Below are 26,432 nucleotides of genomic sequence, written 5' to 3'. Positions count from 1 at the left end.
CTACCGCTGCATCTCCTAGACACTTCAACACCTCCACAGGTATATCATCAGGACCAACTGCTTTTCCACTCTTCATCTTCTTCAATGCCTTCCTCACTTCCCTTTTACAAATCTATGCCACTTTGTGGTCTACAATAGTCCCCTCTTCTACCCTTGACTCTCATTCATTTTCCACATTCATCAGCTCTTCAAAGTACTCTTTCCATCTTCCCATCACTCTTTGAGTATCTGTCAATATGTTTCCCTCTCTATCCTTAATCACCCGGACCTGTTGTACATCCTTTTCATCTTATCTCTGTGTTTTGCCAACCTGTATAGATCATTCTCACCCTCCTTACTGTCCAACCGAGCATACAGGTCATCTTACAGCCTTTGTTTTGCCTTTGCTACCTCTATCTTTGCCTTACATTGTATCTCCCTGTACTCCTGTCTGTTCTCTTCAGTCCTTTCAGTATCCCACTTCATCTGGAAGCTCTCCCTGACCCCCCAGAGCCTTTCTCAATTCCTCGCTGAAAACCACACAACATTCCTCCATTTTCAGCTTCCACCACTTTATCCTCTGCTGTGCCTTTGTCCTCTTGATCTTCCTTGTCACCAGAGTCATCCTACAAACCACCATCGTATGTTGTCTGGCTACACTCTCACCTACAACTACTTTGCAGTCACTGATCTCTTTCAGGTTACCTTGTCTCTACAAGCTGTAGTCTGCCTGCGTGCTCCTACCTCGCTACCTATGTTCCTGTCTTTTCTGGAAAAAAGTGTTCACTACAGCCACTTCCATCCTTTTTGCAAAATCTATCACCATCTGTCCCTCTGCGTTCCTATCCTGTATATCAACTCTGCCCCATCACTTCTTCATCCCCTCTATTACCTTCACCAACATGTTCATTGAAGTCTGCACCAATTACCACTCTTTCTTTTCTGGGAATATTCTGCATCACTTCATCCAACTCATTCCAGAACTTCTCCTTCTCCTCAAACTCACATCCCACCTGCAGGGCATAGCCACTAACAACATTGAGCATCACACCTTCAATTTCCAGTTTCAGACTCATAAGTCCATCTGACATTCTTTTAACCTCCAGAACATTCCTAACAAACTCCTCCTTCAAGATAACTCCTACTCCATTTCTCTTCTTGTCAGTACCATAATAGTACAATAGTGTACAACAATAGTACAACAATAGTGCTTCTAAGCCTCTAGCTTTACTACCTTTCCACTTGGTCTGCTGCATACACGGTATATCCACCTTCCTTCTCTGCATCATGTCGACCAACTCCAGGCTTGGGACCGGCTCAGGGAGACACTGCTCCGTGCACCCCGATGCTGGCTCGGGGAGTTACCGGCCAGTGCTGCCCTGAGGCTGCATTGGTACAAGAGTGTCTAAGAGTGAAATTACCTACGTTGACTATTTATCCTTAGGATTGTCAGTTTACCTTTAGATATCTCTAAATATGAAGAGAGAAGCCTGCTTGACCGTTGCCTGTGTGACAAAGGCACATATGTGCGAGGCCCTACGAGAACTCGTAAGGAATGCGTTGAAGTGCCTTTTTTGGGGGACCAAAAAAAAGGATTTCACATAAGAGTCTCTGAGAAAACTTGGGGTCGTTTCAACCCGATTGAAAATCGCCCCAAAAAGGGGCAGTTCCCCGCAGTGTGGCGCTATTTGCAAATTGCGCATTACATTTAGGGAGACTCAGGCAACCCTTTCACAGCTCCTCATCCCTGGGCGTTCACAGGTCGGCTGAGAGACGTAGTCCCTCCACTGTGCTCTTCCCCAGGGTCCAGAAACGATGGGACATATGGCTACTTTAAATATTAAGTTGTCATTTAATAAATGTTGAGTATTTTTCTAATCAAAGTGATCAAAATTTTTGATTTGATCTTTTACGTCAGCAGTCCATAATGGATGGGATCTTCAAAAAATTTTTTGGGGAAAATGCCAGTTCCCCGTCATTCCCAATTGTGAAATATTAGCTGGCTACTTTAAGTATTAAGTCATCATCTAATAAATGACGAGTGTTTTCCAGCCTGTAATAAGAATTTAATTTGAATTAAAATAATCAAGATTTTTTATTTCATCTTTTTTGCCCCTGTCCATAATGGGGCTCCTAAAAATTTTAGTGAAAATTGTTTTGTGAAACCAATAGGAAAAGCCGCACCCGATTATGAATTAATGGGCATCTATTTTATAATATAATATAAATATTAAGTCGACCTCTAACAAATGAATTGTGTTTTTCAACCTGTAAATAAGACTTTCCGTTCATATTAAAATTTTTGATTTAATCTTTTTTACCACTGCACGTAATAATTGGCGCATTCCAGAAATGTTTGTGAACATTTTTCTTACAAATGTGATGTGAAAACTTGATTCCTCTTCAGGCCCTAGTATGAATTAATGGCTGGCTACTTTAAATATTAAGTCGTCAACAAATAAAAGTTGTTTTGCATATACTCTCCAAATACCCTTTTTCCCGACTCGCTATTCTCTTTTCATTATCAGAGACATTACTAAAACGTACAGGAAAAATACTGTGAAAATACTGAGTTCACCTCTGCTCGCTTGTTTCCACTGTCAAGATTTTCACTCCAGATATGCACAGCTGTTTTTCCATCCAGACTGACATTTAGAGTGACTCGTGGAGATATTTGAGACAGGCGCTGCATGGTGGCGATACTTCCTGTTTTTTTTTTATTGTATTTCTTTCCCATTACAGACTATACATAAATACCTGGTCTAGTTAGCGTTTTGCATAACGTCTCGGTGTGTGTCTGTGTGTGTGTGTGTGTGTGAATGTCATCTAACATAAAGTGCTTTGAATGCCAAGGTGATTAAAATGTTTTATGAGTGGAGAGCATTTACATGCTTTGCCTCTTGACAAACCAAGTCACCGAACGACACAGAAACAAATCCATATCACTCAATTCAGTGGATGGAATGAAATGAGCCCCTTACACTGTATACATATTTATTGTTTACTTTTCGGTCAATCCCTCGGGGGAACAGTAACACCTGCTGGGTGTGTAGAGTTCAGAAGTTGTATCACTATTTAGGATTGGGATTCTCCCCCCCCCAAAAAAAAATCAACAAAAACAATTATTTTATTTTATTTTATTTTATTTCATTGTATTGCAGTTTAATGCAGTCTTGTCTATTGCTTTTTATTGCGTTCTATTTTATGGGGTCTATTTATTGCATCCTATTTTATTTTATTTTATTTTATTTTATTTTATTTTATTTCAGCATTTAGATATTGATAGTATCATGGAGGCTATAAACAGGGAAGTCTATTCCAAACTTTTCCCCTGCACTCCAGACATTCAAAGGCTTTTATATTCATTTTATTTTATTCTATTCTATTTCAATTTCATTCTTTTCAATTTATTGTAATTTGCAAAATTGACAGCATCATTAGTAAAATAAATCCATTAATGAATGTGCTATTATGATTTGTGAGATGATGTTTTGAATAGCCAAATGACATGCCGCTCAATTAAATCATATTATATTTAATTTGAATAAACTATATTTAAGTAAATGTAGATATGCCTAAATTAACCAAAGTTTTAAATTAATTCGTTTTTTTTTCCTCTTTCCCTGTGAGAATATTAAAGGGTTAAGAAGGTTACTCAACTCATAAGGACAACTCATATTCTCCATCTTCACCTTGACATGCTTTTGCTGTAGTCGAAGCCATTCAAAACAGAACAGACGTTTCTGACACCTTCTGGTTTCCCTCGACGGTCCATTTCCAATCCCATAATTCCTCAACGGTGACTTTTCAGCGCTTGACATCCAAGTAGTGGCCTACAATCAGTGTGCTGAGGTATATTTGACCGAACACGGCCTTACACGGTGAGGCTCACATAACCAGTTAGATTGAAGTCTTTGTCATCTGGCTCTAAATCTGCTCTCACTCCTGTAGTCACCTTTTTAAACAAGTGTTGATGCATAGAAAAAGGAAACTTCAGGACCTGGAGGTGAGCCACAGTGGATCGCTGGCTTCTGTGATCATTGTCATCAGTCTATCTTTGACTTTTTCAAATACCCTTGTCGGATGCTGTACGCGGATTTCGAAATAAAATGCGTTACGGTGATTCAAAAGCACGAAGACGCTTCATTTAAAATGTACATTTAAGTTATACATTCACATGTAAGTTGCACTTCAAATTGCCTTATAATGTTATTATTATTATTACAGTAATATATTGTGGCTAGCTTGAGTTTTGCAGGATTTTAATCTTTCTTGAGCTAGCTTACTCTGCAAGGTGATATAGGCAAAATGCTTGAGGTCGCGTGGCCTCCAGGGGGTGCTGCAAAATAGGGCAAAAATATATAATTTAATCATTTTGTTTGTTATATTTAATTTGACTAAACAAATGCAGTAAGGGGTTGTATTTTTTTTTTTTTTTTTTGCATAAATTGGATGAAATTAAAACACTATTAACAATGATCCGAGATGATCCCCACTCGCTCTCCGCTTCAGCTTCAGCCACTGGCGTTTGATTCCTTTAACCTTTGTATTATTCGCAGTTTAATTTTCCCCTCTCCCTCCTCGTCCGTCATGACACTCGTACTTTTTCGACTTACAATACTAATAACGAAGGGGATATTTCTACCGGTGTTGCTATTTGAGCTCCATCTTATCAGTGCCCCAGGACCAGACACAGCCTGAGCAGACGAGCACGGCACCAAAAGGGAATTGTAGTTGATGCCCTTTGGCCGTAGTCCAGCGATGGAATAGTTCTTTAATTACTTTCCCATAGCCGATTACTGTCCCGTGTCTCCTCTCCAATTGGATATGGAGGCGAGTACACGCGGGCTATACGGGACAAAGGACGAGTCTTAATGAGATCTTAATGGCGCGGCATTTAAAACGACGACAACGACAACAAAACTTATGTTCCGTAATAAACGGCGATTTGTTCATGTGAGCCTCCTGCGTGTTGGTTGAATGAATTCAACAAGAGGCATTTATTGAAAATTAGTGATTTTTATCTCCCTTTCGAAAGCAGCTTGCGGAGCCCAACCTACTTCGCCACGTAATTAAAACTGTGCCTGGACTGCATATGTGTTATACAGTTTTAAAAGAACAACAAAAAACAAACGGAGACATCTTTAAGCCGATTATGAAAATGATGTACATCCCAATTACAACTGTGTGTCACTGAATTAAGATTATCTGAATAAACAAATCAGCAAAAATTGAATAAAAGGCGTTTTGAAAGGGATACTTTCTTGAGGTTTTGGGTTTGCCACTGTGAAAGAAAGTTGCGACTGTCCAAACGCTGATAGATGGATAGAAGTTCATTAATTCATTGTTGCTACTGCTCGTCCTACACAAAGCTAGCGGCTGTTTATACAGTGATCCCTCGCTATAACGCGGTTTACTTTTCACGGTTTCGCTACTTCCTGGATTCGCATCGTGCATTGTGTTCTGCATTCTGATTGGCTAAAAAGTCACTCCGCTTCTTCTCTACCTGTGCGTCAATAACGTTGCAGTTTAATATGTACACGTAAGGAAAACAGCTTGCCAAATTTACATTACGCACGTGCAAATTCTCTTGCAGTTTCGAGTTTTTCTAAAACCCATAATGTTGACAAAACGCTCTGGACCGACAAAGGCAGCGGAAGATGCTATCTATCGCAGATAAAGTTAAACTTCTGGACATGCTAAGGGAAGGTTAAAAGCTATGCTGCTGTAGGTCGGCATTACGGAATTAACGAATCTTCCGTTCGTTCCATAAAGAAGGAAGAAAAAAACATAAGGACGACAGCAGTGATGTATAATAGAGTATTTAATTGTATTATAATTGTAAAAAAAAATATAAAGATTTCTACTTCACGGATTTTGCCTATCACAGGTTCTTTCTGGAACGTAACCCCCGCGAAAAACAAGGGTATACTGTGTATATATATATATATATGTATGTGTGTGTGTGTATATATATGTATGTGTGTGTGTGTGTGTGTATGTATGTATGTATATATATATTCTGTGTATGTGAATTTATATATATGAATATATATAATTAGAATTGTAACTACTCCACTCAGGTCCTGGGAGATCAGGGATCAGGCATTGTCCGGGGTGTTGGGATTCTTCTCAAGTATTATTATTTTATTATAATATTAAGTTATATTAATACAGAGGAAGTCAAATTTCAGATGTTGAAAACCGTGAAATATCCAGCGAGGGCCACCTCGGTGCTGAAGCTTGAATTTAATAGGACTAATTGATTATTATGAGCCTCGTTGTGTTTGTCGTCCCTTGCAGCATCAGGCAGATAGGATTCCGCAGATGATTTAATAGCGGGGCAATTTACGGCGTATTTTTGCTGCCGGAGCTCCTCCCGGGCTTTGGACGGTTGCGTGAGCGCTGCACAGATAATGATAATGGCATCAAACTAAGAGGAAATGGGGAACTGAAAGACTGTTTTCACCTTACCTGTGTGATTTAGTGCGTACGGCGAAAAGCAAGACTACCCTTCCCCGTGAGCTAAGCCGTGTATATATAAAGCCCCGCAGCAGGTGCAAATAGAGACTACTAATGTGATAAAGGGATTTACTTAAATGGTAATTTGATCCGGGTGAATTTATTTGAATTTATTTTCTCTTTGTACAAACGCGCATGCATGTTTTTCGTAGTGCAAAAAAGTGTGTGTATATGTATATAGATAGATAGATAGATAGATAGATAGATAGATAGATAGATAGATAGATAGATAGATAGATAGATAGATAGATCATGAGGCATTTCTTAATTGTCATATGAAGACTTTTTAAAAGCTTTACTGTTAACCAGTGAGTGAATTTGAAAGAATTTGACTAAATATTATATTCATTATTAAATTCCCTAAAAATTAGGGGCTTACGACACGCCCAGATAGGCCTTTTTATGTTTTGATTGACAAACACTCAACATAGAAATAAAATATAAAATCCTGACTTTACTTATACTATTTGTATTTGAAAGCGCAAAAATGAATTGAACATCCTGTCTGACAACAGTGCGTTCCTCATCCAATGGAATGCGTCACTAGATAGTCATGTGACCTACCTGACTAGACAATAAGGCCTGTGACGATTGGTCGGTGATAGATAGATAGATAGATAGATAGATAGATAGATAGATAGATAGATAGATAGATAGATAGATAGATAGATAGATAGATAGATAGATAGATAAAAGTATAAATATTTTGATTCAAGGATCTCTTTAAGACTCCTTCCTTCCTATATTTAACTTCAGCATCATAGCTTATGTTTCACAATGTTAATAGTCCAACATACAATCTTAAAGGTTAGAAAGAACTTATTGACAACAGAGCCAACTAGAATGATAATATACTGCTACTGTTAGAATACAATTGTCAAAATCAATAATATTACATCACATCTCATATCAGCAAAGGCTAAGAACACCATTTGTGCACAATTTGGAAACCATATTTGTGTTACACGCTAATAAAAACAACACCAAAACCACTATTACTAATAATAATAACACAACAACAACAACAATAATAATTATAACAGCAACCACAATACCAACAATGTTAATTGTTGGGATACCAATTCTGATCCGGACCCAATATCAAGAATGTGGTGTGAAAAGAAAATTGTGATGCCCTACATATCTTTGAGACAAAACAACATCTGTGCAAACAAATGGGCTAAAACAGGAGAGCCACCTCTTTAGGACAGAACTCCACGGTCCACTTACACAAGGGAGGGACAAGGGAAACTCATTTGTAGACAGTAATGTCTGGATTCTGACCAGAGAAGAGAGTCAAAGAAACCATCTTTGTCAAACTGGAGACGCCGAAGTTCACCTCCTGAGAGGACCATTGACACAACCTTTCAACGACATACAACATTGTCCCAAGAGTCATCAACACAAGCATACCCGGACCCTGGAAGTCACAGGGACAGGTCACCAACCCCAAATCAGGAACTTGTGACTACCGCTTGACCCTCAGCCCAACTACATTTTCTCTTTTTTGCTCATTAGCCTTACAATTCTTCAAAATTACAATTCAAATTTTGTAACTTTGTCCCCAAAATTACACCCACATAACAATCCATAATCCACGCCCAACCCTAACCCCCAGCGGTTCTCCACCAGAAATTCCCTGAGCTCGAAGAAGCCTCTCGGGTGAGACGAAAATCTGGTTGCCGTGACAGTAGGTCACAAATTTTAACCCTCATATTATGTTAAGGGTCAATTTGACCCATTTCACCCATTGACCCAATGGGCTGCAGTCGCCATAGGAGATACTTGCAAAAATGTTACACAACATTACTGACTCAACTCCAGAGGTAATGTGCAACAGTTGCTTTTTTTTTTTTTTTTTTTTTTTTGGTGAGGGGGTGTATTCTGCTGTAAATTAGTGCCGCTTAAATAGTACGTCCAACTCCAATCAGGCGACCATGTAATTCACCGCCAGTCTTTGAGTAGATGGCAGTTACTGCAGTTTAGAAAATGGAACACAACTGGAACAGCTTAGTGTTGGAGGGAAGTGCATCCTTTCTTTCTTCACTGGTGTAATTTCATCCGTTATTCAGGCGTAGTAAAATCTGCCTGCTTGTGTCTTTTAATGAGCTAGATATTTTATCAAATAAGGATTGGATTCATTTCCTGGCAGTTTTTGCTCGGGCAGCAGGAGCCAAGGCTGTCACTACTTGCCAATCAAGGAGATATTTTTTTTTATTTTCTATTTCACTCCAGTCCCTCATAATTTTGTTGCATTTCGTCTTTGTATGCTTGGCAATGCCATTTTAACAAACACGCTAATTTATGTACATATTGAAGCAGTTTATACTGAGTGGGACATTTAAGTAGAGGCACTAAAGAAATTGAAAAGGAGGAAACTTGTGGAATAACTGCAATTTTTTGTCAAAAACACTCAAATGAAGCTGCTTGAATGGAAGGCTTTTTATCCAAAGAGAAAAAAAAACAATGTCCATTTTTTTTTGACAGGAGAACCAATGGCGTGTCTTATCTGAATGTAGTTGTCATGCAATCGATGTAAAAACAGATCAACATTCAGGATTGAGGGATTAGAAGTGATTCTCTAAATAATAAATACCAAAAATCTGAAATACAATAGAACTACCCTCACTGCAAGATAAAAAACTGATAATTAAGTTAATGACTAACAAATCACAATATACATATGAATCAACGTGCTTTTCCATTTTAAGATTTAACAGTGACAGCCAGTTTCGATAGAATTATATTGAAACCGAATTTTTTTTATAGAGATTTTGCGTTGCCCCCTGGAGGTCAGGGGCCAGCCATTGTGCCAATTTAAACACTCATTGCTCAGTGCTCATTGAAAAGACCGAATAGAGAAATTGAAAAAGTCAAAAGCAGAAAGTGCACAAATATTCCGAGGTAGTTCATGGCCGCTTGATGCATATGACTTTTGTGCTGTCAGCAATACAGAAATGTTCCTGAACCGAATCCATTTTCCCAACTAAGTTCTCCAATTCCAAAAAACATACAGTACTCTTTTGAAACCTTTTCTAGGGTTAATATAGAAATAAAATATAGAAAGAAATTGAATCATTTTTGCTGTGTTTCTGGAGTTCTTTGTCCTCTTACCTTCTTGTACTCGCCGTTTCCTTCAATAAATCAACAAAAGCAAGAGTTCTTGCATATGAGACCCTCACTAACGCTATATAGCTGTCGTACATTAATCCAAACTAATGATAACTTTGCTTCGTTTACGTAGTTACCCCTTTAGCACATCTTTGTTCTGCAGTATTGTACAGATGGTTGACTTAGCTGTGTCGTAGTGCTTGGCGAGATCTGTAAAGCGAACACGTTTCGCGAATATTTCCTTCTTCAGATCAAATGTAATTCTTAACTACATCTTAATACCACTAGCACCAGCACTTTGAACCTTTTTTGGGGCCAGCTCACTGGATAAAAGTGTTATAACAATAGAAGACAGTGAAGAACGATGTAAACAACTCGGGGTAGCATACACCACTGCCGCTACGCTACAAAGTGGAAAGCCCGTGTTTTTGTTTGTTTGTGTGTTCGTGCACCGATGGCTTGTTTGCGGGTTGATGCCAAATTTGATCAAAAACTGTTTGTAGGCTGATTTGTTCATGATTAGCAAGCCGAAGTTCTACTGTCGATAGAAACTGTAAATCCCGGAGGGAAATTGACTAGAAGACAGAAAAAGACTCAATAAAAGCACAATGAACCGAGGACGTTTGGGGAAAGAATAGACGCTTGCTACAACACTTTGCCACTAGCGCAGGAGGATGAGGTCAGCTAAAGGTTTTACAATGCAGAGGGGAAACCTTCATCAAAGTAAAATTCTGTCTATGTTTCTATTAATAAAAGATCAGAAGAATGTATGAGCTTAAATGGTTAATTTCCGCACCCGTGAAATTGTGTCCATGTAATGTTTCTTGTGATTTAATATTGATGTATTGGTTTCTCATATACATCACAATTGCAGGAAACCAGTACAATGCGTATATTTGTATACAAAAACAAAAAATAAGAATATAGAGAATATATATATATATGTAAACGAAAAAACAAATAAACCGGAAGACAGACAGACGGACCCTCTCTCAAAGGAGAACCCCCAACCCTCATATCCCAGAGGTGATAAACAGTTCCCACAGTCCTTTGGAATACAAAACACAGTAGAATGGCCAACGACTCACTCGGGAAATGCATCGATCTCCACAGTCTTCTTCTTCTTGGCTGCTACCCTAAGGGGTTGCCATGTCAACCATCAAATCATCCACCCCCAACTTAACCCGATCCCCTGCATTTGTCTGCTTGAAAAATCCTGCCGCTGTCCGGTCACAAGTGAAACACAAGAAATACAGACGAGAAAAAAAAAGGCAAAAAAGCAACTAATATAAAATATGCATTTTGTTTTAATCAAAACAAAAAAACATGAATTTGGTACTAGTGGACTTGCATAATCTTTTTTGATAACACATCGCTATGATGATGGACAGGCTGACAGATTAGGTTAGACAGGAATGAATGTGGATCATCATGTTTGCAGATGACATTGTGATGGGCACTCGAGTGGTCGAGGAACATCTTGGAAAGGAGAGGACTGAAGGTCAGTCGCAGCAAGGTCAGTTCCCCTGAAGGGGAGTGGTTGAAAGGGAACCTTCTTTTTATTTATAAGGTTACTCCTTGGCAACGAAGCATGGTTTTTAGTTTTTGCAGGAGAATCAAGTCGGTCACGTCATGACCCTCGAATCGGAGTGAAATTTAGGATTTGGAAGTCGGTCATCCATTTTTCGGGTTCATTCTAAAGTCATAAAACTTATTTAACTCCACAACTGGTACCCACATATAGCCTCTTATTGTAATCTCTTGATTGTTGCTAATGGGAAAAAAAAACGCACATTCAAATGATTAAAAGTGTTGGTCGTTTTCTAGAGAGAAATCAAATGGTCTGTGTGATTCTTTTTGTAAGCGACATACGTTTGGTATGTCGCTTACAAAAAGAAACTTCCCAATTAATATCAGTAAGTCAAAGCTTGTGTGTGCTTCCCGCTTTCTTCATCACTCCTGGGCATTCTTTACCATAAATTAGGCAAATAAAACTTCCTTTGAGCAGTATCATGAAACAAATTCTACTGTTTTCTGAGCAACTCCCTTGCCCTGCTCTGGCTTTCCATGTCCTTTCATCTGTAACTAGTTTTCTCATTAGTGTGTCTCTAAGCGAGACAGGATGGCTGGACTCAACATGGTCTTCTATACATTTTGTATACTCACAAGATCATCTGCAAAAAGTCATAGGCCATGGAGATTCCTGTCTAACCTCATCTGTCTGCGTGTCCATCACCCCTGCAAACATGAAGGTTCAGAGATGATCCCTGATGCAGCCTCACCCCCATGATGAACTTCTCCATCACAGCTACAGCTCACACAACTCACCACTGCATTAAAGCGGTCATACATGTCCTGCACCCCTTTAACTCATGTAGGTTACTGCTGGGGAAAAAATGAAAACTGAGACAATGCCAGTGTCAAGGGGAGAACGGCGTAGTTAAGAGAACGCAAACTGCCTTTATAAATGGCATATTTTGTTGTTTGTTTGTTTTTTTTAATCTGGACTCACTCAAATTTACTTGACAACCCAACTGGATGTTAGAAGAGATATGGTAATATTGCAGATTATTTATTATAAATGAGAATTAAAAAGCAAAAATCATGAAGTGTGTTTTAGTGTGCATGTTCAATGTAAAATCTAAAGGTTGAATCCCACCTCCCCTCTCATTTTTGGTTGTGCATTTAGGTCATACCTCAAGCAGCGAGGATTGAAGGATGTCAGCACAGACTTGAAAGACATTATAAAATTGCAGGAACGGGTTACCTCAAGGTGGCATATTGTCTGACGCTGATAGGAGATGAAAACTAACTCTGACAGCCATGGAACATTCCTAATTTATACAGGCTTGTTTATAGATTAGTCTGTCTAGGTGAGATATTTCATCTCGACAGCATTTGATTGGTCACCAGTGGACCACAGGGCCACATATAGAGACATTTATAGATTCACCTTCTCTTTCACTCACATCTGGGTGATGTAGGGTGTCCAGTGAACCCACTGCATGTTTTTGGTTTGTGCGAGGCAAACGAAACACCTATGGAGAACATGGAGACTCCACACTGAACGTGCCCCCCTGCTGGAACTGGACCACAAACATTTTTTTTTTTTTTTGCTGTGCAGAAATGCTAACCACTGCACCTGTTGACAATACTTGAACCAGGAAATGTTTTTGTGATATAATGCAGTTTCAGATGCATGCTAACAAGTGAATTTGTTAATAAACAGGCTGTCCTCTGCAAGATTGGCACATTTTGAAAGCCTGCCGGTGCTTGAAGATTCAGGTTCAGATACAACTAAGAGCCCTCCTGTGTGGAATTTTCATGTTCTCCCTGTCCCTGCATGGGTTCTCTTCAGGTTCTCTGGTTTCCTCCCACAATCCAAAAATGTGTATTCCTGAGGCTGGGCGCCGGAAAAGCTGCACGCATTATGAATGAACAAATGAATGAAAACATGCTTTTACATCCACATTGTTCATCAGAGTTGTGTAATTGTAAACCATTAGTACCAGAAATATACATTTCGTTGTCAAATCTGAGAACTGCTGCAGGAGTTTATGCTCGATCGGTATTTATGCTTGGCAGTTTCTACATATCTATATACTAAAGGGAAATGTGAGATGCATTTTCTAAAACTTATTTTAAATTGAAACAGCAAATCTAAACAGTTGCTAGCTTACAGATGTAGTTGAGCATATTTTTTTTTTTTACAAAGAGAAGCACTTACTTCTGCATTTTATTTCAACTGCATGTATTTTTAGAGTACTTGAAGAAGAAATATGGAAGTAGAGCCGTGAGATCATCAGTCAGCAGGATAATGTAGGACCCTGAAGGAAATTAAGTTATAGCGCAGCAGCAGTAAAGCTTGGCTAGGTCCACTGAGCCTCATTTAGAAACAAACAGAAAAAAATGTCACAACAACAACAATAATAATAATAATAATAACAATAATAATAATAACAATAACAACAACAACAACAACAACAACAATAATAATAATAATAATAATAATAATGATAATCATAATCCTTATTTGTTATTTGTATTATTAGTATTATTATTATTATTATTATTATTAGTAGTAGTAGTAGTAGTATATTATTGTCTCTATTATTGTTGTTATAATAATTATTATTGTTCTTATTGTTCTTATTTTATCTGTCATCGTCAGCATTATTATTGTTGTTAGTGTTTTTTATTATAATTAGTAGTAGTATTATTATTAATAATAATCATCAACAAATCACCAATATCATTCCTCTTCTTCTCAACTACTACTAGTAGTATTATTATCATCATCAATATTATTATGTAATAGTATTTTCTTCGAGCTGGATACTGTTTAGCACCTGGTTGTCCCAAAATGCTCGGAGTGTAAGTGGAGCTGTTTTACAACAACATCCCCGACCCCGATTAAAAAAAAAAACAAAAAAAACAGAAGCATGATGACACGTAAAAATACAAAATGAAAATTATTCACCCTTTTTTCCTCTCTCTTTGAATTTGCTCTTTTCCTTTACGGCAAAGATATTCGAGTTTGTAAATGCCCGGATAAATTGCTTTTCTTCTGCATACACGTTGAGGGAAAGAAGAGAGCCCTGCTGTTTGGATGGAAACAGATCAGTTTGAAATATGATGTGTCAGCATAAAGGGGAATCTGTTTATGTTCAGTGGATGTGCCGTCTGATGAGGGGGGATTCCGAAACAAAGCCGTGAACACGAAACTGGAAAAAAAGGAGAGAAAGAGGCAACTGGAGCGAGAAGGACCGAGGAGCTTTGAAAGCAGAAATCCGTAGACAAAGGGGAGGAACGGTACAGAGAGGGGCAGCGGGCGTGAAGACAGGGAGGACTGGTGGAAAGGAAAAAAATCGAGGTCAGAGACAAAATAGATTCAGGATGAGACTTTGCATTGAGGTGGAAAAAGGAAAAATTGGGAAAAGCTAGACGGAGGTGAACGGGGATACTAAATCAAAAACGGAAAGCTTGTTATTTCCATCTGGTTGGAAAGTTTGTCCCTGTTTTTTTGATGAAGGGACCACGAAAGAAATATGCTTTTATGATCGAATGTTATAATATTAATAAATTAGTATTAAAATTTATGCTTTTAAAATCTATGCCTAAAGTCAAACAAAGTATAAGGAGGCTGTGAGATGCGGTTGAATTGAGCAAACGTTAGATGGAAGGGGCACCTCTGTATCACCGACCAATCGTCACAGGCCTTATTGTCTAGTCAGGTAGGTCACATGACTATCTAGTGACGCATTCCATTGGATGAGGAACGCACTGTTTTCAGACAGGATATTCAATTCATTTTTGCGCTTTCAAATACAAATAGTATAAGTAAAGTCAGGATTTTATTTTAAACATAAAAAGGCCTATCTGGGCGTGTCGTAAGCTCCTAATTTTTAGGGAATTTAATAATAAATATAATATTTAGTAAAAATATTTCAAATTCACTCACTGGTTAACAGTAAAGCTTTTAAAAAGTCTTTATATGACAATTAAGAAATGCCTCATGATCTATCTATCTATCTATCTATCTATCTATCTATCTATCTATCTATCTATCTATCTATCTATCTATCTATCTATCTATCTATCTATCTATCTATCTATCTATCTATCTATCTATCTATCTATCTATCTATCTATCTATCTATTGCTAGCACTGCCGCAAAAGATCATTGGAATTCTCAAATATTACCGTTTAATGGGTTTTATTTTGGTGAATTTTATGAGAATGTTTTGAACAGAGATGACTGTGACTTGCTTTCTGGGCTGCTACATTAGCTTAGCTTAACATCTGGGTTACAACCATGACCAAGATGGACACGGTCTTGCTCTGAATCTGCCTGATTAGTACATGGTATGTTTTTATACACCAAAAACCCAGTAGGGAGAAGTCAGAAACGTTGTCACAGACAAACAACCCCCTTCGTTTCTTGTCTTAATCTTATTCTCTTAGCGACTTGACTTGATTTAATTCCCTTGAAGATGTTTCATCTCTCATCCGAGAGGCTTCTTCAAGTCCAATTGCAATGAGAAGAAGATTTTGACACAGAATGACCATGACCTTGATGACTGAGAACCTCCACAGGCAACCCCCTTCAGGGCATGTACCTTCGATGAAGTGGTCGGGAGGTAATGGCTGATGTTGCCAAAGCATACTTGTTGCTGGAACGGACTGAAAGAGAGCACAGAGGTATTGATCACGGTCACACAACAGCAATCCTTAAACAGGAGATCGGGCAAGGCAGGGATCAACCACGCCTGACAAGATCCCAGGTTCAGGCTGTGCAAGAATGTAAGTGTGAAAATCGTAAAGGCCTCATCATAGTCAAGAACAAGGTTGAGAGAACAAGAACAAACTTCTCTCTGGCAATGACATTCCACACTTGCGATAATGTTTTGAGGAGAAGCTGCGGGAACTCCCCAACTGGGCCTGCGAGAACAGAGTGACGTTGTTTGGTTGCCGCTGGGAGCCAGTTCTTGCTTCTTAGTGGTGGGTGTAGTGATCCCAAGTGACAGCAACATCTAGAAGAAAGAGCAAGAGAAGCTGCAGAAATACCAGAACCTGAAGGAGGAGTTGGAGAAGATGCACAAGTGATCCCAGTAGTGATCGGGTCACTTGGGGTTGTATCCCCCGAGCAGATTCCAGGAAGAGCATCTGAGCTTTGTGTCCATAAGAGCACAATCCTGGGAAGATATAGGATCCTATGTATGACCCTCAAACTTCCAGGTCTCTGGGTAGAGGACCTGACCTTGAAGGATGCACAAATGGGGTGGGGGGACTTTATTTATGGACATGTACATAAGTAATAAACACTAACTATGGTATTGTGTGAACTATGGTAGTGTATAAGGAAGTCTGTAGTGGGAGAGACGTATGTCAGACTGGTGCAGGACATGTATGACAGATGTAAGACAGTACTGAGGTATGACAGAGAAGGTCAAGATGGAGGTGGGACTACATCAGGGATCAACTCTGAGCCCCTTCTTGTTTGCAATGGTGATGGACAGGCCGACGGATGAGGTTAGACAGGAATCTCCATGGACCATGATGTTTGCAGATGACATTGTGATCTGTAGCGAGAGCAGGAAACTGTTGGAGGAAAATGTAGAGAGGTGGAGGTATTTTCAGCGATGTTGTATGGTTTGGGGACAGTGGCATTGAAGAAAAGACAGGAAGCAGAGCTGGAGGTCGCAGAGGTAAAGATGTTGAGGTTCTCTTTGGAGTAACAAGGATGGAGAGGATCAGGGTTGAGTCAATCAGAGGAACAGCCCATTTTAGACGTTTTGGAGAGAAGTTTAGAGAAGCCAAACAGAGATGGTTGGGTCATGTATAGAGGAAGGATAGTGAATATATTGCTAGATTGATGCTAGAATTGGAGCTGTCAGGCAGGAGGTCTAGAGGAAGACCAAAGAGAAGATTTATGGACGCAGTGAGAGAGGATATGAAGGTAGTTGGTGTGAGAGAGGAGGACACAGGATTCTCTCTACTGGACTCTGACAATATATTGCAATATTCCCTCTTCTTTTTTTGCACTGCTGCTACTTTGCACTTTCACAGAGAAAACCCCCATGCTAGTATTGTACCATATACCATAATGGCATTACTTACTGACCTTTTGCACTAAACTGTAGAGAAAAAAAAACAAAAATCTCTGCTGCTAATCTCCATATTCAAATTACGGTACACGAATCTATACACTTCGGTCTACATTATGTCAAATGTTCGTCTTCTTTTCTCACCTTGCCCGCAGTTTGTATCTGCATGCACTTTATACTTTATACCTTATAGTTTCATGTTAACTGTATAATGTAATAGTGCACTTTACTGTTTGATTTGCACTCTTGATATTAGGTTGTTAATATTATGCAATTGTGAGAAACGTCTTCTCATTTCCTTTGTATATGTAGTACAGGCAGAAAAATTGACTATACAGAGAATATGGTCAGTAGGAGAAGGTTGATTCGCAGTGGCGACCCATGAAGGGAAAAGCCGAAAAGAAAATATTAATCATGTAAACTAATATTTAGCATACACCAGCAATTAGTGTGTAGGTTGCCGACATGGGGGAACAGTGTCACTTGCCTCCCAGCAAGGTTCGAGCTCCAAATTGGGCCTCTCAGTGGAGATCGCACCATCTCCCATGTGTCTTCGTTGGTTTTCTTCCCACAATCCAAACACATGCAGAAGAGCCCAAAGTTGCCCAGTTGCGAGGTTGTTTGTCTCCGCACGCAACATCTCGACCAATGACAGCCGGGGAACCTGAGGGCAGGATAAGCAGTAGATAATGAATGAATAAATATCACCGGCTGTACAATAAAAGCTATCAACATCGAGGCTGATGCGTGACTCCAAAAGTGAAGGCCGAGTTAACTTCTTTTACATTACATTACATCACATTACATTACATTACATTACATTACATTTGGCAGACGCTTTTATCCAAAGCGACTTACAATAGAGGACATAAGGACTGCAAATAGCGCTTGCAAATACAAGATGCACAGAAAATATACAGAACAGTAAGCTTTGGTTAGTGCTTTTTTTTTTTTTTTTTTTTTTTTTTGACAAAGATGTACACAAAAGTACACACACACACTCACACACTCACACACACTGCATAACTTCTTAGCTAATACTTATCTGTATAAGTCATTGCAAAAGAGGTACTTCATTTGCTGTAGATATACATGGCTTGGGTAACATCCACAATGGGTCACTGACTCACATTTTTTTTTCTTTTTCAAATGTTGTACTGTTAAAATTGTAAATAAAGGTGAAGATATTTTTTATTGTTCTTACTTTTTTTTTCCCCACTCCTCTAAGGTCTCACATGCCTTACACCTTCCTGGCCCTACCAGCGTGGCATCTATTTGCCAACCCACCCAAAGCTCCGGGAGACTATGTTTGAAGGTGAATATTAACGCACATTTCAATGCATGCCGTGCTATTTATAACGCCGTGTGTGACACAAGAATAAACCTTATCTTATCTAAGCTAATGAGGCACAGCCGTGGAAAATCTGGCCCTTCTTCTCGCCGAGTGTCAAATAAATGGCAGTCATTTGTCACAAACCCCAAGCAAAGTCAATTATTGATGGGCTGAGAGCGAGCTGTAACGTAAACCCCCAGAGATTTGGTGTCTCGAATAATCCAGACGGATGCACGCATCATCCTTTCGCTAACATGTGGCGTTCCTGCAGATTCAGTCTGCTAATCCTCTCGCTCAAACAGCAAAAAAAAATCAATCAGCAAATTACCTTTCACCACAAAATTCTTTGTATTTTAAGATTATAAAGCAAACATAGTCAAATGAAAAACATAATCTGTTCTAAGCACTATTTTCTGCATAGACCTTCCTTTGGTCTATAGATGTCCTTTGGTCTATATATATTATATATATATGATATAAAATCCTATTAAAGTTGACCAATTACAACTTTAATGTAGTTTCTATCTACAATAAACATGTATTTTATTTCAATATATAGAGCAAATCATTTTGTATATACTGAATCCCGATAAAACCAATGAATTACAAACCAAATGTAGTCTTGGTCTTCTATAAACATATGTGAGCATTCAATATACAAAGTAAATTGTTATGTGTTGAATTGATCAATTAAATGTTCTTTCTGTCTGCTGTTAATATGTCAGAACTCTTGAACTCTTTCATCTATATTTATCTTATCTTATCTTATCTTATCTTATCTTATCTTATCTTATCTTATCTTATCTTATCTTATCTTATCTTATCTTATCTTATCTTAGCTTATCTTATCTTAAATAAATCAATATAATAGAGAATCCTGATGAAACTACATACAAAATGTACTTTGTGATGACTGTTAATGGGTTAGAATTCAATATAGAGCAAATTCTTCTGTATTTTACAGAATTCTGATCAATTAAAACCCCAATTTAGTTTAAGGCTTCTATAAACATGTGCAACAATTAAATTCATTGGGCGAATAATTATGTATTACACTGAATCCTGCTAAAAACCAGTCAATTAAATTTAGTTTAGCCAAGTAGTTAACATCTCAATGTGTTTCGCCAAGTCTTTAATTATTAAACATTAACATTAAGATATAAAACTCGCTCATTTTTTGATGAAAACACAACAATGATAAATCCCTCTATTCATCTAATTAAGTGACAGTTTTATTTTCTATCAGATTTGTCAAAACGCATTCAGAATGACAGAATAAATTAAATAAATGAATTTTCTGTGTTCTGTGAGTGTATTTCAAGAGAAAGAGTGACATGGCTAAAAGGTATGTGTAACGTGGATATTTTATACTTAAAGCCAACCCTAATTAATCAAATGCTCAAACAAAATACCAGTTTATTAAACAGCAAAGGGATTTCATTCATTTTTCTATCATTAACTACAATTAATTAAATCCTCAAAGTATCAGTTTATGGAAAAACAGCAAAAGCAATAAATTTGTTTTCCTGTCATTCCGCAAAACCGTCAATCATTTTGACACTGAACGTGTTAGCCATTAGCCTCGGGGTGTATTCAGTGTGTCTTTTCATGCTCGTCTTTTACCTTTTCAAAACTGAATTCCCCAAAGGTTTTATCCGGTTTTAATCAGTTATGTTGTTCAATTGTCATGGCTGTTCTTTATTATTGGGGTTTTTCATGTCGCCATCCAAGATTCCACCCATTTGGAGGCTTGTATGTTTGTTGAAAGTCAGCTTTCTTATGAATTGGTCCACATACAGCAGGATTAGGAGGATATTTCTCACTATGCTGTGTAGATATTAAATTAATAAAAAATACTATTGGCCTTCTATCATAAATAAATATATTTATGTTGAATTGTTTCATCTGGATTGTGCATATTTGATGTAGTTTGATTGAGTCATTCTTGGTTTGATTGTCATTCACGAGCGGTTTGTTCAGAAGGGCGATTTGGGTGATATACCAGCAAAGCATGGAAAAAAAAGGGAATTTTTAAAAATCAGATTCTACCACTGATGTGGAAGTTCAAGCATTGTAGCTGCTTCTAAATGTAATGTCCATTCAGTGTGCAGCGCTGCTCTGCTGGGAACCGCCCCTTTTTGGGAGTGATTTTCAGCGCTGCTCCCCAGGGTACCTCCCCTTTTTTGGGGGCAATTTTCAGCATCGCTCCGCGGGGAGCCACCCCTTTTAGGGGGTGATTTTCAGCACTGCTTCGTGCACCCCAAGTTCTCTCAATGGCTCATATGTGAAATCCTTTTGTCTTTTTTCATAATACAGGCACTTCCGTGTATTCATTATGGGTTCTGGAAGCTTGTGCATACATGCTTTTGTCACTGCTTTTGTGTCTTGGTCACATGAGTAATGGTCAAACAATGGTCTTCATATTCAGATATATCTGAATATAAACTGACAATCTATGAATAAATGATCAATGTAGGTAATTTAGCTTGTGAAAATTCTTAGATATACCTTCCTTGTAGCTTAGGTGGCTAGAGAACATCTTTTTTTGTTTACCTTGCCACCTTTTGGGTACAAGTTACTATGTAGTCAATTTTTTCAGGAGGCGCCACTGTTGCCATTATCATCTCAATTTACTCACCATCTATCCATCCATCCATGCATTCGTTATCTAGTGCTTTTTCTAGCAATCGTGTTCGTGGGGATGCTTTGGCCAGTCCCAGTTCACCCATGAACAGGTCGCCATTCAGAGCTTTTCTAGAGTTTCCCCATGAATCTACTACATGTTTTTAGACTTGGGGAGGCAACCAGAGAACCTGGAGGGAACCTAAGTAGACACGGGGAGGACATGGAGACTCCCACTGTGCACTATGCTGTTTTATTTTGCTGTGGTTTCATGAAAAACTGAGTAAGCAAGTTATTAATTAGGTTTCGGGAGGACTCATGGGGGTCCATTGGTCGGAGATTAGAAGACATCAGTGCGCTTCAGGTAACGTCATTAAACGTCACCCCATGATTTTTGGGGGGAGTTTAATTCACATCCATGTGATGAACAGACTCCCAACAAGATCAGTCAGTTTTTGTAATATCTACCCGAGACTAGCATGGAAAGTTTTTTGAATGCTGCTCCTGCGTTACCGTTTTGCATTTCAGATTAATCGTTCCTGGCGCGGTACTCTCCCGGGTATTCAAAACAATCCTGATTTAAACCAACCGCATGTTTATTCTTTGTGTCACTTTCATGGTCCACAGATTTTTTTTTTGCAGTTCTTTTTTTTTTTAATCCGTTATCTCTCTCCCCCCCCCCTCTAGACATTTACGTTTGAGAGTGAGAATATAATGCTGGCTTTCCCCATTTGGTTTCTCCTGATGGTAAGTTTTTGCACTCTGATAAAAGATATTCAGAGAGGGATTATATCAGGAAAATAAACTGAAGTTAATTCCAATTTAAATCGAAATTTAATACATCACAGTGATATTTGGAAATGTTTATTATAATCACATGATGCTTGAACTGCTGCCATCGGACAGCAAACAAGGCAAACGGTTTTAAAAAACAGTTAATAAAAATTCTTAAGGCTGCTAAAAAAATGACTATCAAGTTAATGACTATCATTTCCTCTATTGTGTCTCTTTAAGGTTGAATGCTACTAATTCTAAATCTAATTGTATTTCTAATGTTTCGTTGGAAAACTGTTTAATTCACTTCTGAGTAACATCACGATATCTTTATATCTGATATTGATGTCTTTGAATGTGCTCGAAACACCAGCTTTTTTCAGTTTACAATAAAATACGCATAGTCAGAACCCAGAATAATGTTTTGAAATCAATGCACAAGCGTGTTTTATCAATATTTTTCTTTTACAAAATAACCTTGACTGACTTGCTATTGGGCTTTTCTGGATTCCACTGTGATTGATTTGAGAATACCAAGGATTAAGGTACATATTGATGAAAAGACACAAATGCTATTTTGGTTTGCATATGCTGTTTATCGCCAACGTGGCATCTCCACAGATATTTTGGAAAGCCCCAAACTTTTTTCTTCCTGTATCAGTTGATTTTTTTTTTGGTGGTGGCCTGGTGGTCGTATGTATGACGTCATTTACTTCGCTGTTTGGAGTGACATCATATGTACGGCTGCTAAACTGCTACGCTGGACTTCAGTGCCTGGATTTTTTTTTTTTTTTAGCTGTTGGTCAAGAGCTTTTCCTTTCAGAAGCCTGGGCTGAGGGAGGTAGGACGTTTGCAAATATGTATATGTCTAAAACAAATGTGAAACTAAATGCATCAACGCTCTCGCTGAAGCGATCTACGATCACGTATTCCTTCCCTCTGCCTGTCTTCTCTGCAGTGCGGGGTGGCAGCAGGCACTGAGTCAATTACAGACCTGTTATTCAGGCATGGGCGGAGTGCACTGGGGGCGCTGGAGTGGGTGGTGAACCAGGATCCGAGCACATGCGTTGAGCGGTCCCACAGTGACCATCAGCGTGACAGAAATGGTGAGAGGCTCGATTCACGATGAGGCTCTGTGAGGCTGTAGCCAGAATCCCTCGGGGTCGAATTATTACAGCACCAATGGCTGTGTCCCTGGCTTGCACCTTCATGCTCCCTGGACGCAGGGCTACTTACGGTCCGTAGTCTCCTGAAAGCATAACAGGAACCGGAGCATTCATTTACCAAACTCCTCCTCTGCAAACCCATCATCCAATCTCGAGCTGGGGGGCAGACACGCTCTCTTTTGTTTAAGAATAGGCTTAAAAATCTGTCTTTTTGAGAAAACTTGTTGTCCAGCCCCTAGCTAAGTTGTTGTAGTCATACTCTGCTGAAGGGTGTCCCATAGGGGAATTCTCGTTCTTGTTATTTACAGAAACCCAACGTTCTTCCAAGAGCAACAGCGGCTGGGAAAGACTAGCCTTTAAGGGGCAGACCGCTTGGAGTGCTAACAGCTGCAAGGTTGGGGTTCTGTAAAATGAGAGATCCCAGGGACTCAGGATGCATGAATGCATTAATGAAGTGAGTGCAGACAGGATGGGAAAACTGGAAGGAGCAAGAGAAGCACCTCATGGTATATGTCCCCCAGCAGGGTAAGCCAAGGGCCTGGCCTAACTAAGCTTTCTGAAAAGGAAAGGTTTTAAGCATATTTTTAAACAAAACAGAGCGTCCGTCACCCAGATGGAGACTGGAAGATGGGTCTGCAGGAGAAGAGCTTGGTGTCTGAGTGCTCTGGCTTCCTTTACTGTACTCCTTACAGAGTAATAAAAATGCAATGTACTGTAGATGAATACAATTGCCAGGTTTTTAAAAGGATTCCCTGTTAGCAAGACATTATTGTCCTATCTGATCAATATTTGCACCACCTACATAACAACAACAATAAAATCTCTCAACATACCTTGATTTGTATAGAATTATAAAAGAAATTTTTCACTCATAGGCCGCCATTGTTATTTACGGTACAACGCTGTCTGGATAGTGACGTCATGAGGTTAAACTTGTCCTGTTCATTTTACCGTACGGTGCAAAAACATTTCATCTGTACCGCCCTTCCTGATTTGGACCTGAGAGAGACGTGAGCAACGAGGAGAATGTTGTCTTCGATGTTCTCCTTGCTTACGTCTCTCTCGTAATGTACTTCAAAATGAAGAACAACAAAGAGGCGAAGAGGCAAGAGTCAGCAAAAGTCGCTGGTGTGCATGAGGCAACTGCATTGCTATGCTAACAGAGAGAGAAAAATCATTTGTTGTAAGGAGTTCCACTGTAGATTTACACACCGCTGTGCTGACTGACTATCATTCCTCCATGATTGTGCTCTTACCTGGTCTTTGGTCATCAGATGCTACTTCTGCAGTAGCAGGTTGTACGTAAACGTCCTCGCAGGAGAACATCCAGCTTCTCCTGCCAGTGGTGTTTTGACAAGCGGGCATCTCTCTTTCAGCCGTGGATCCTTAGGAAGTTTAGTTCATCCACAAGCAATTCCCTACTCCATTCTTCTTGCCCCCTTGGAAAGCTGTGTAGCTTAGCATCAGTGCCTTTGGTTTCCTTGGACTGGAAGTTGCACCCGAAAGCAGCACAATGTGGCATTATTACCATTTATACTGTGCCATACCGAGCCAAAGCTGACACTGGCAGGAGTACAAAGTTAACCTACACTGCTCAAAAAGATAAAGGGAACACTTAAAAAACACATCCTCGATCTAAATGAATGAAATATTCTTATGAAATACTATGCTCTTTACACAGTTGAATGTGCTGACAGCAAAATCACACAAAAATGATCAATGGACATCAATTGTATCAACCCATGGAGGTCTGGATTAGGAATCACACTCAAAATTAAAGTGTAAAAACAAACTCCAGGCTGATCCAACTTTGATGTAATGTCCTTAAAACAAGTCAAAATGAATCTGTGTTGCTTCCTGAGTGGACACTATGATTTCACACAAGTGGGATTGACTTGGAGTTACATTGTGTTGTTCAAGTGTTCCCTTTATTTTTTTGAGCAGTATATATACGTGATCAACTCAGCATGCATTGTGCCAAAACAATGGCGGCACCTGTAGGTTAAAATATGCGTTATCAGTTACGGTTTTGAAAGAAGTAACAATTCCTCATCCTTTTTTAACAACACATTCTAGTATGAGACAAACAGTAAAGTCTGCCTATTAATCCTCCCAGGTGTATTTCTGAATTTGTTCTTATCTTTAATTTGCAGTTTTTTTTTTCAGTTTTCTAAGGGGATTTGTGATGCTAAAGCTGTCACTGGATGACAAAGAAAGTCTTCCTCTCCTCAGGTACCTTCTGTGTACGTATGTGGGATGGCGTGTTGTGCTGGGAAGAGGCACCGCCGAAGACGTCTGTAACCCAAAATTGCCCGGATCACTCCGGCTTCGACCCAACAGGTGAGAGGATCGGGAATCTCTTGGTTGGCAAGATGGGGAGTGAACCACTGTTTAATCTATTGTTTGGTGAAAATCAATACGAAAGGCAGGAAGGTTAACGTTCAGACAGGTTCTGCTGGAGACTCCCTTCAGTTTTGTGGGAAAAAAGACTTGAAAGGCTGATTAAGATTAATAATTTGAGGTATTAGTCCGCGATGAAATCTTAAAGGGTTAAAACAAATCAAGCTTAGCCTCGTAGTCCTTTGGGACTGTTGGAGTTAAATAAACAGCACCCATTGGGCCATGTAGGCAAACACCAAGGGCGGATGAGGGAAAATGCAAAAATCTAGAAAAACAACTTATAATTCATTTATATTAAAAGGTACTTGATAAGCAATTGCCAATTATTATTACTAGAAATGATAACATCCAATAAGTCTATGTTCCCTGCCCTTATCTGCTGCTATAAGTGGTAGAAGAGAGATGAAGAGAGGCGAAGAAAAACAGCGATAACGTGAAAAGGGAACAGGAAATGTCGCAACAGAATGAAAGGGGGTCAGTGATCATGAATTATGGAACAAGAAACAATTTTTAGAAAAAGTTTCCAAGATGAGTCCCATTTTTTCAGAAGCGTATTTGCTACGTGTTCCAATATAGCCTCTGACCAGGTGACAGCGATGGGAACCGTGTTTTCAGCTATAATCGAGTGTCAGCCCAAACGTGAGGTTTAAAACTTCACATTTTAAACAAATATGCATCCATGATGGGAGAATTTGTTGTTTGACCTGATATTTGATGACCACAAAGAGGACAGGAAGTCCGTTGTTTTGAGAGCGGAGGATGCATAGGAGAGGGTTAGATTAAAAAAAAAGGAAAAAAAAAATGTTATACATATTTCTTTTTTTTAGATAAAAAAAAAGGAAAATAAAATCTCTATATATATTTATAGATATTTCTTTTCTTTCAATCCAATCGTAAACCCTAAAAAATCTAACCCT

At 38.9% G+C, this 26,432-nt stretch overlaps 1 protein-coding gene across 5 annotated transcripts in view; it reads left to right on the top strand.

The window, feature by feature from the left end:
• calcr (calcitonin receptor) overlaps positions 1 to 26,432 on the top strand; it is a 47,944-nt gene that overhangs the window by 3,019 nt on the left and 18,493 nt on the right. For 2 of the 5 annotated variants that reach the window (XM_086171422.1, XM_086171420.1), the window contains exons 2-5: positions 18,449 to 18,535; positions 21,863 to 21,922; positions 22,908 to 23,055; positions 25,348 to 25,455. In XM_086171422.1, the coding sequence (XP_086027548.1) occupies positions 21,890 to 21,922; positions 22,908 to 23,055; positions 25,348 to 25,455 (289 nt within the window). In that variant the 5' untranslated portion in view covers positions 18,449 to 18,535; positions 21,863 to 21,889. Of the gene's footprint in view, positions 1 to 18,342; positions 18,536 to 21,862; positions 21,923 to 22,724; positions 22,791 to 22,907; positions 23,056 to 25,347; positions 25,456 to 26,432 lie in introns of those variants that run through there. The other 3 variants (XM_086171423.1, XM_086171421.1, XM_086171424.1) reach the window with 3 other exon arrangements.

Source organism: Fistularia commersonii, chromosome 24, assembly GCF_037954325.1.
Source record: "Fistularia commersonii isolate RoL2024-O1a breed Wild chromosome 24, RoL_Fcom_v1.0, whole genome shotgun sequence".
Classification (NCBI taxonomy): Eukaryota; Metazoa; Chordata; class Actinopteri; order Syngnathiformes; family Fistulariidae; genus Fistularia; species Fistularia commersonii.
Note: the sequence above shows the minus strand (reverse complement) of the source record. Positions and strands in the feature narration are given on the sequence as shown.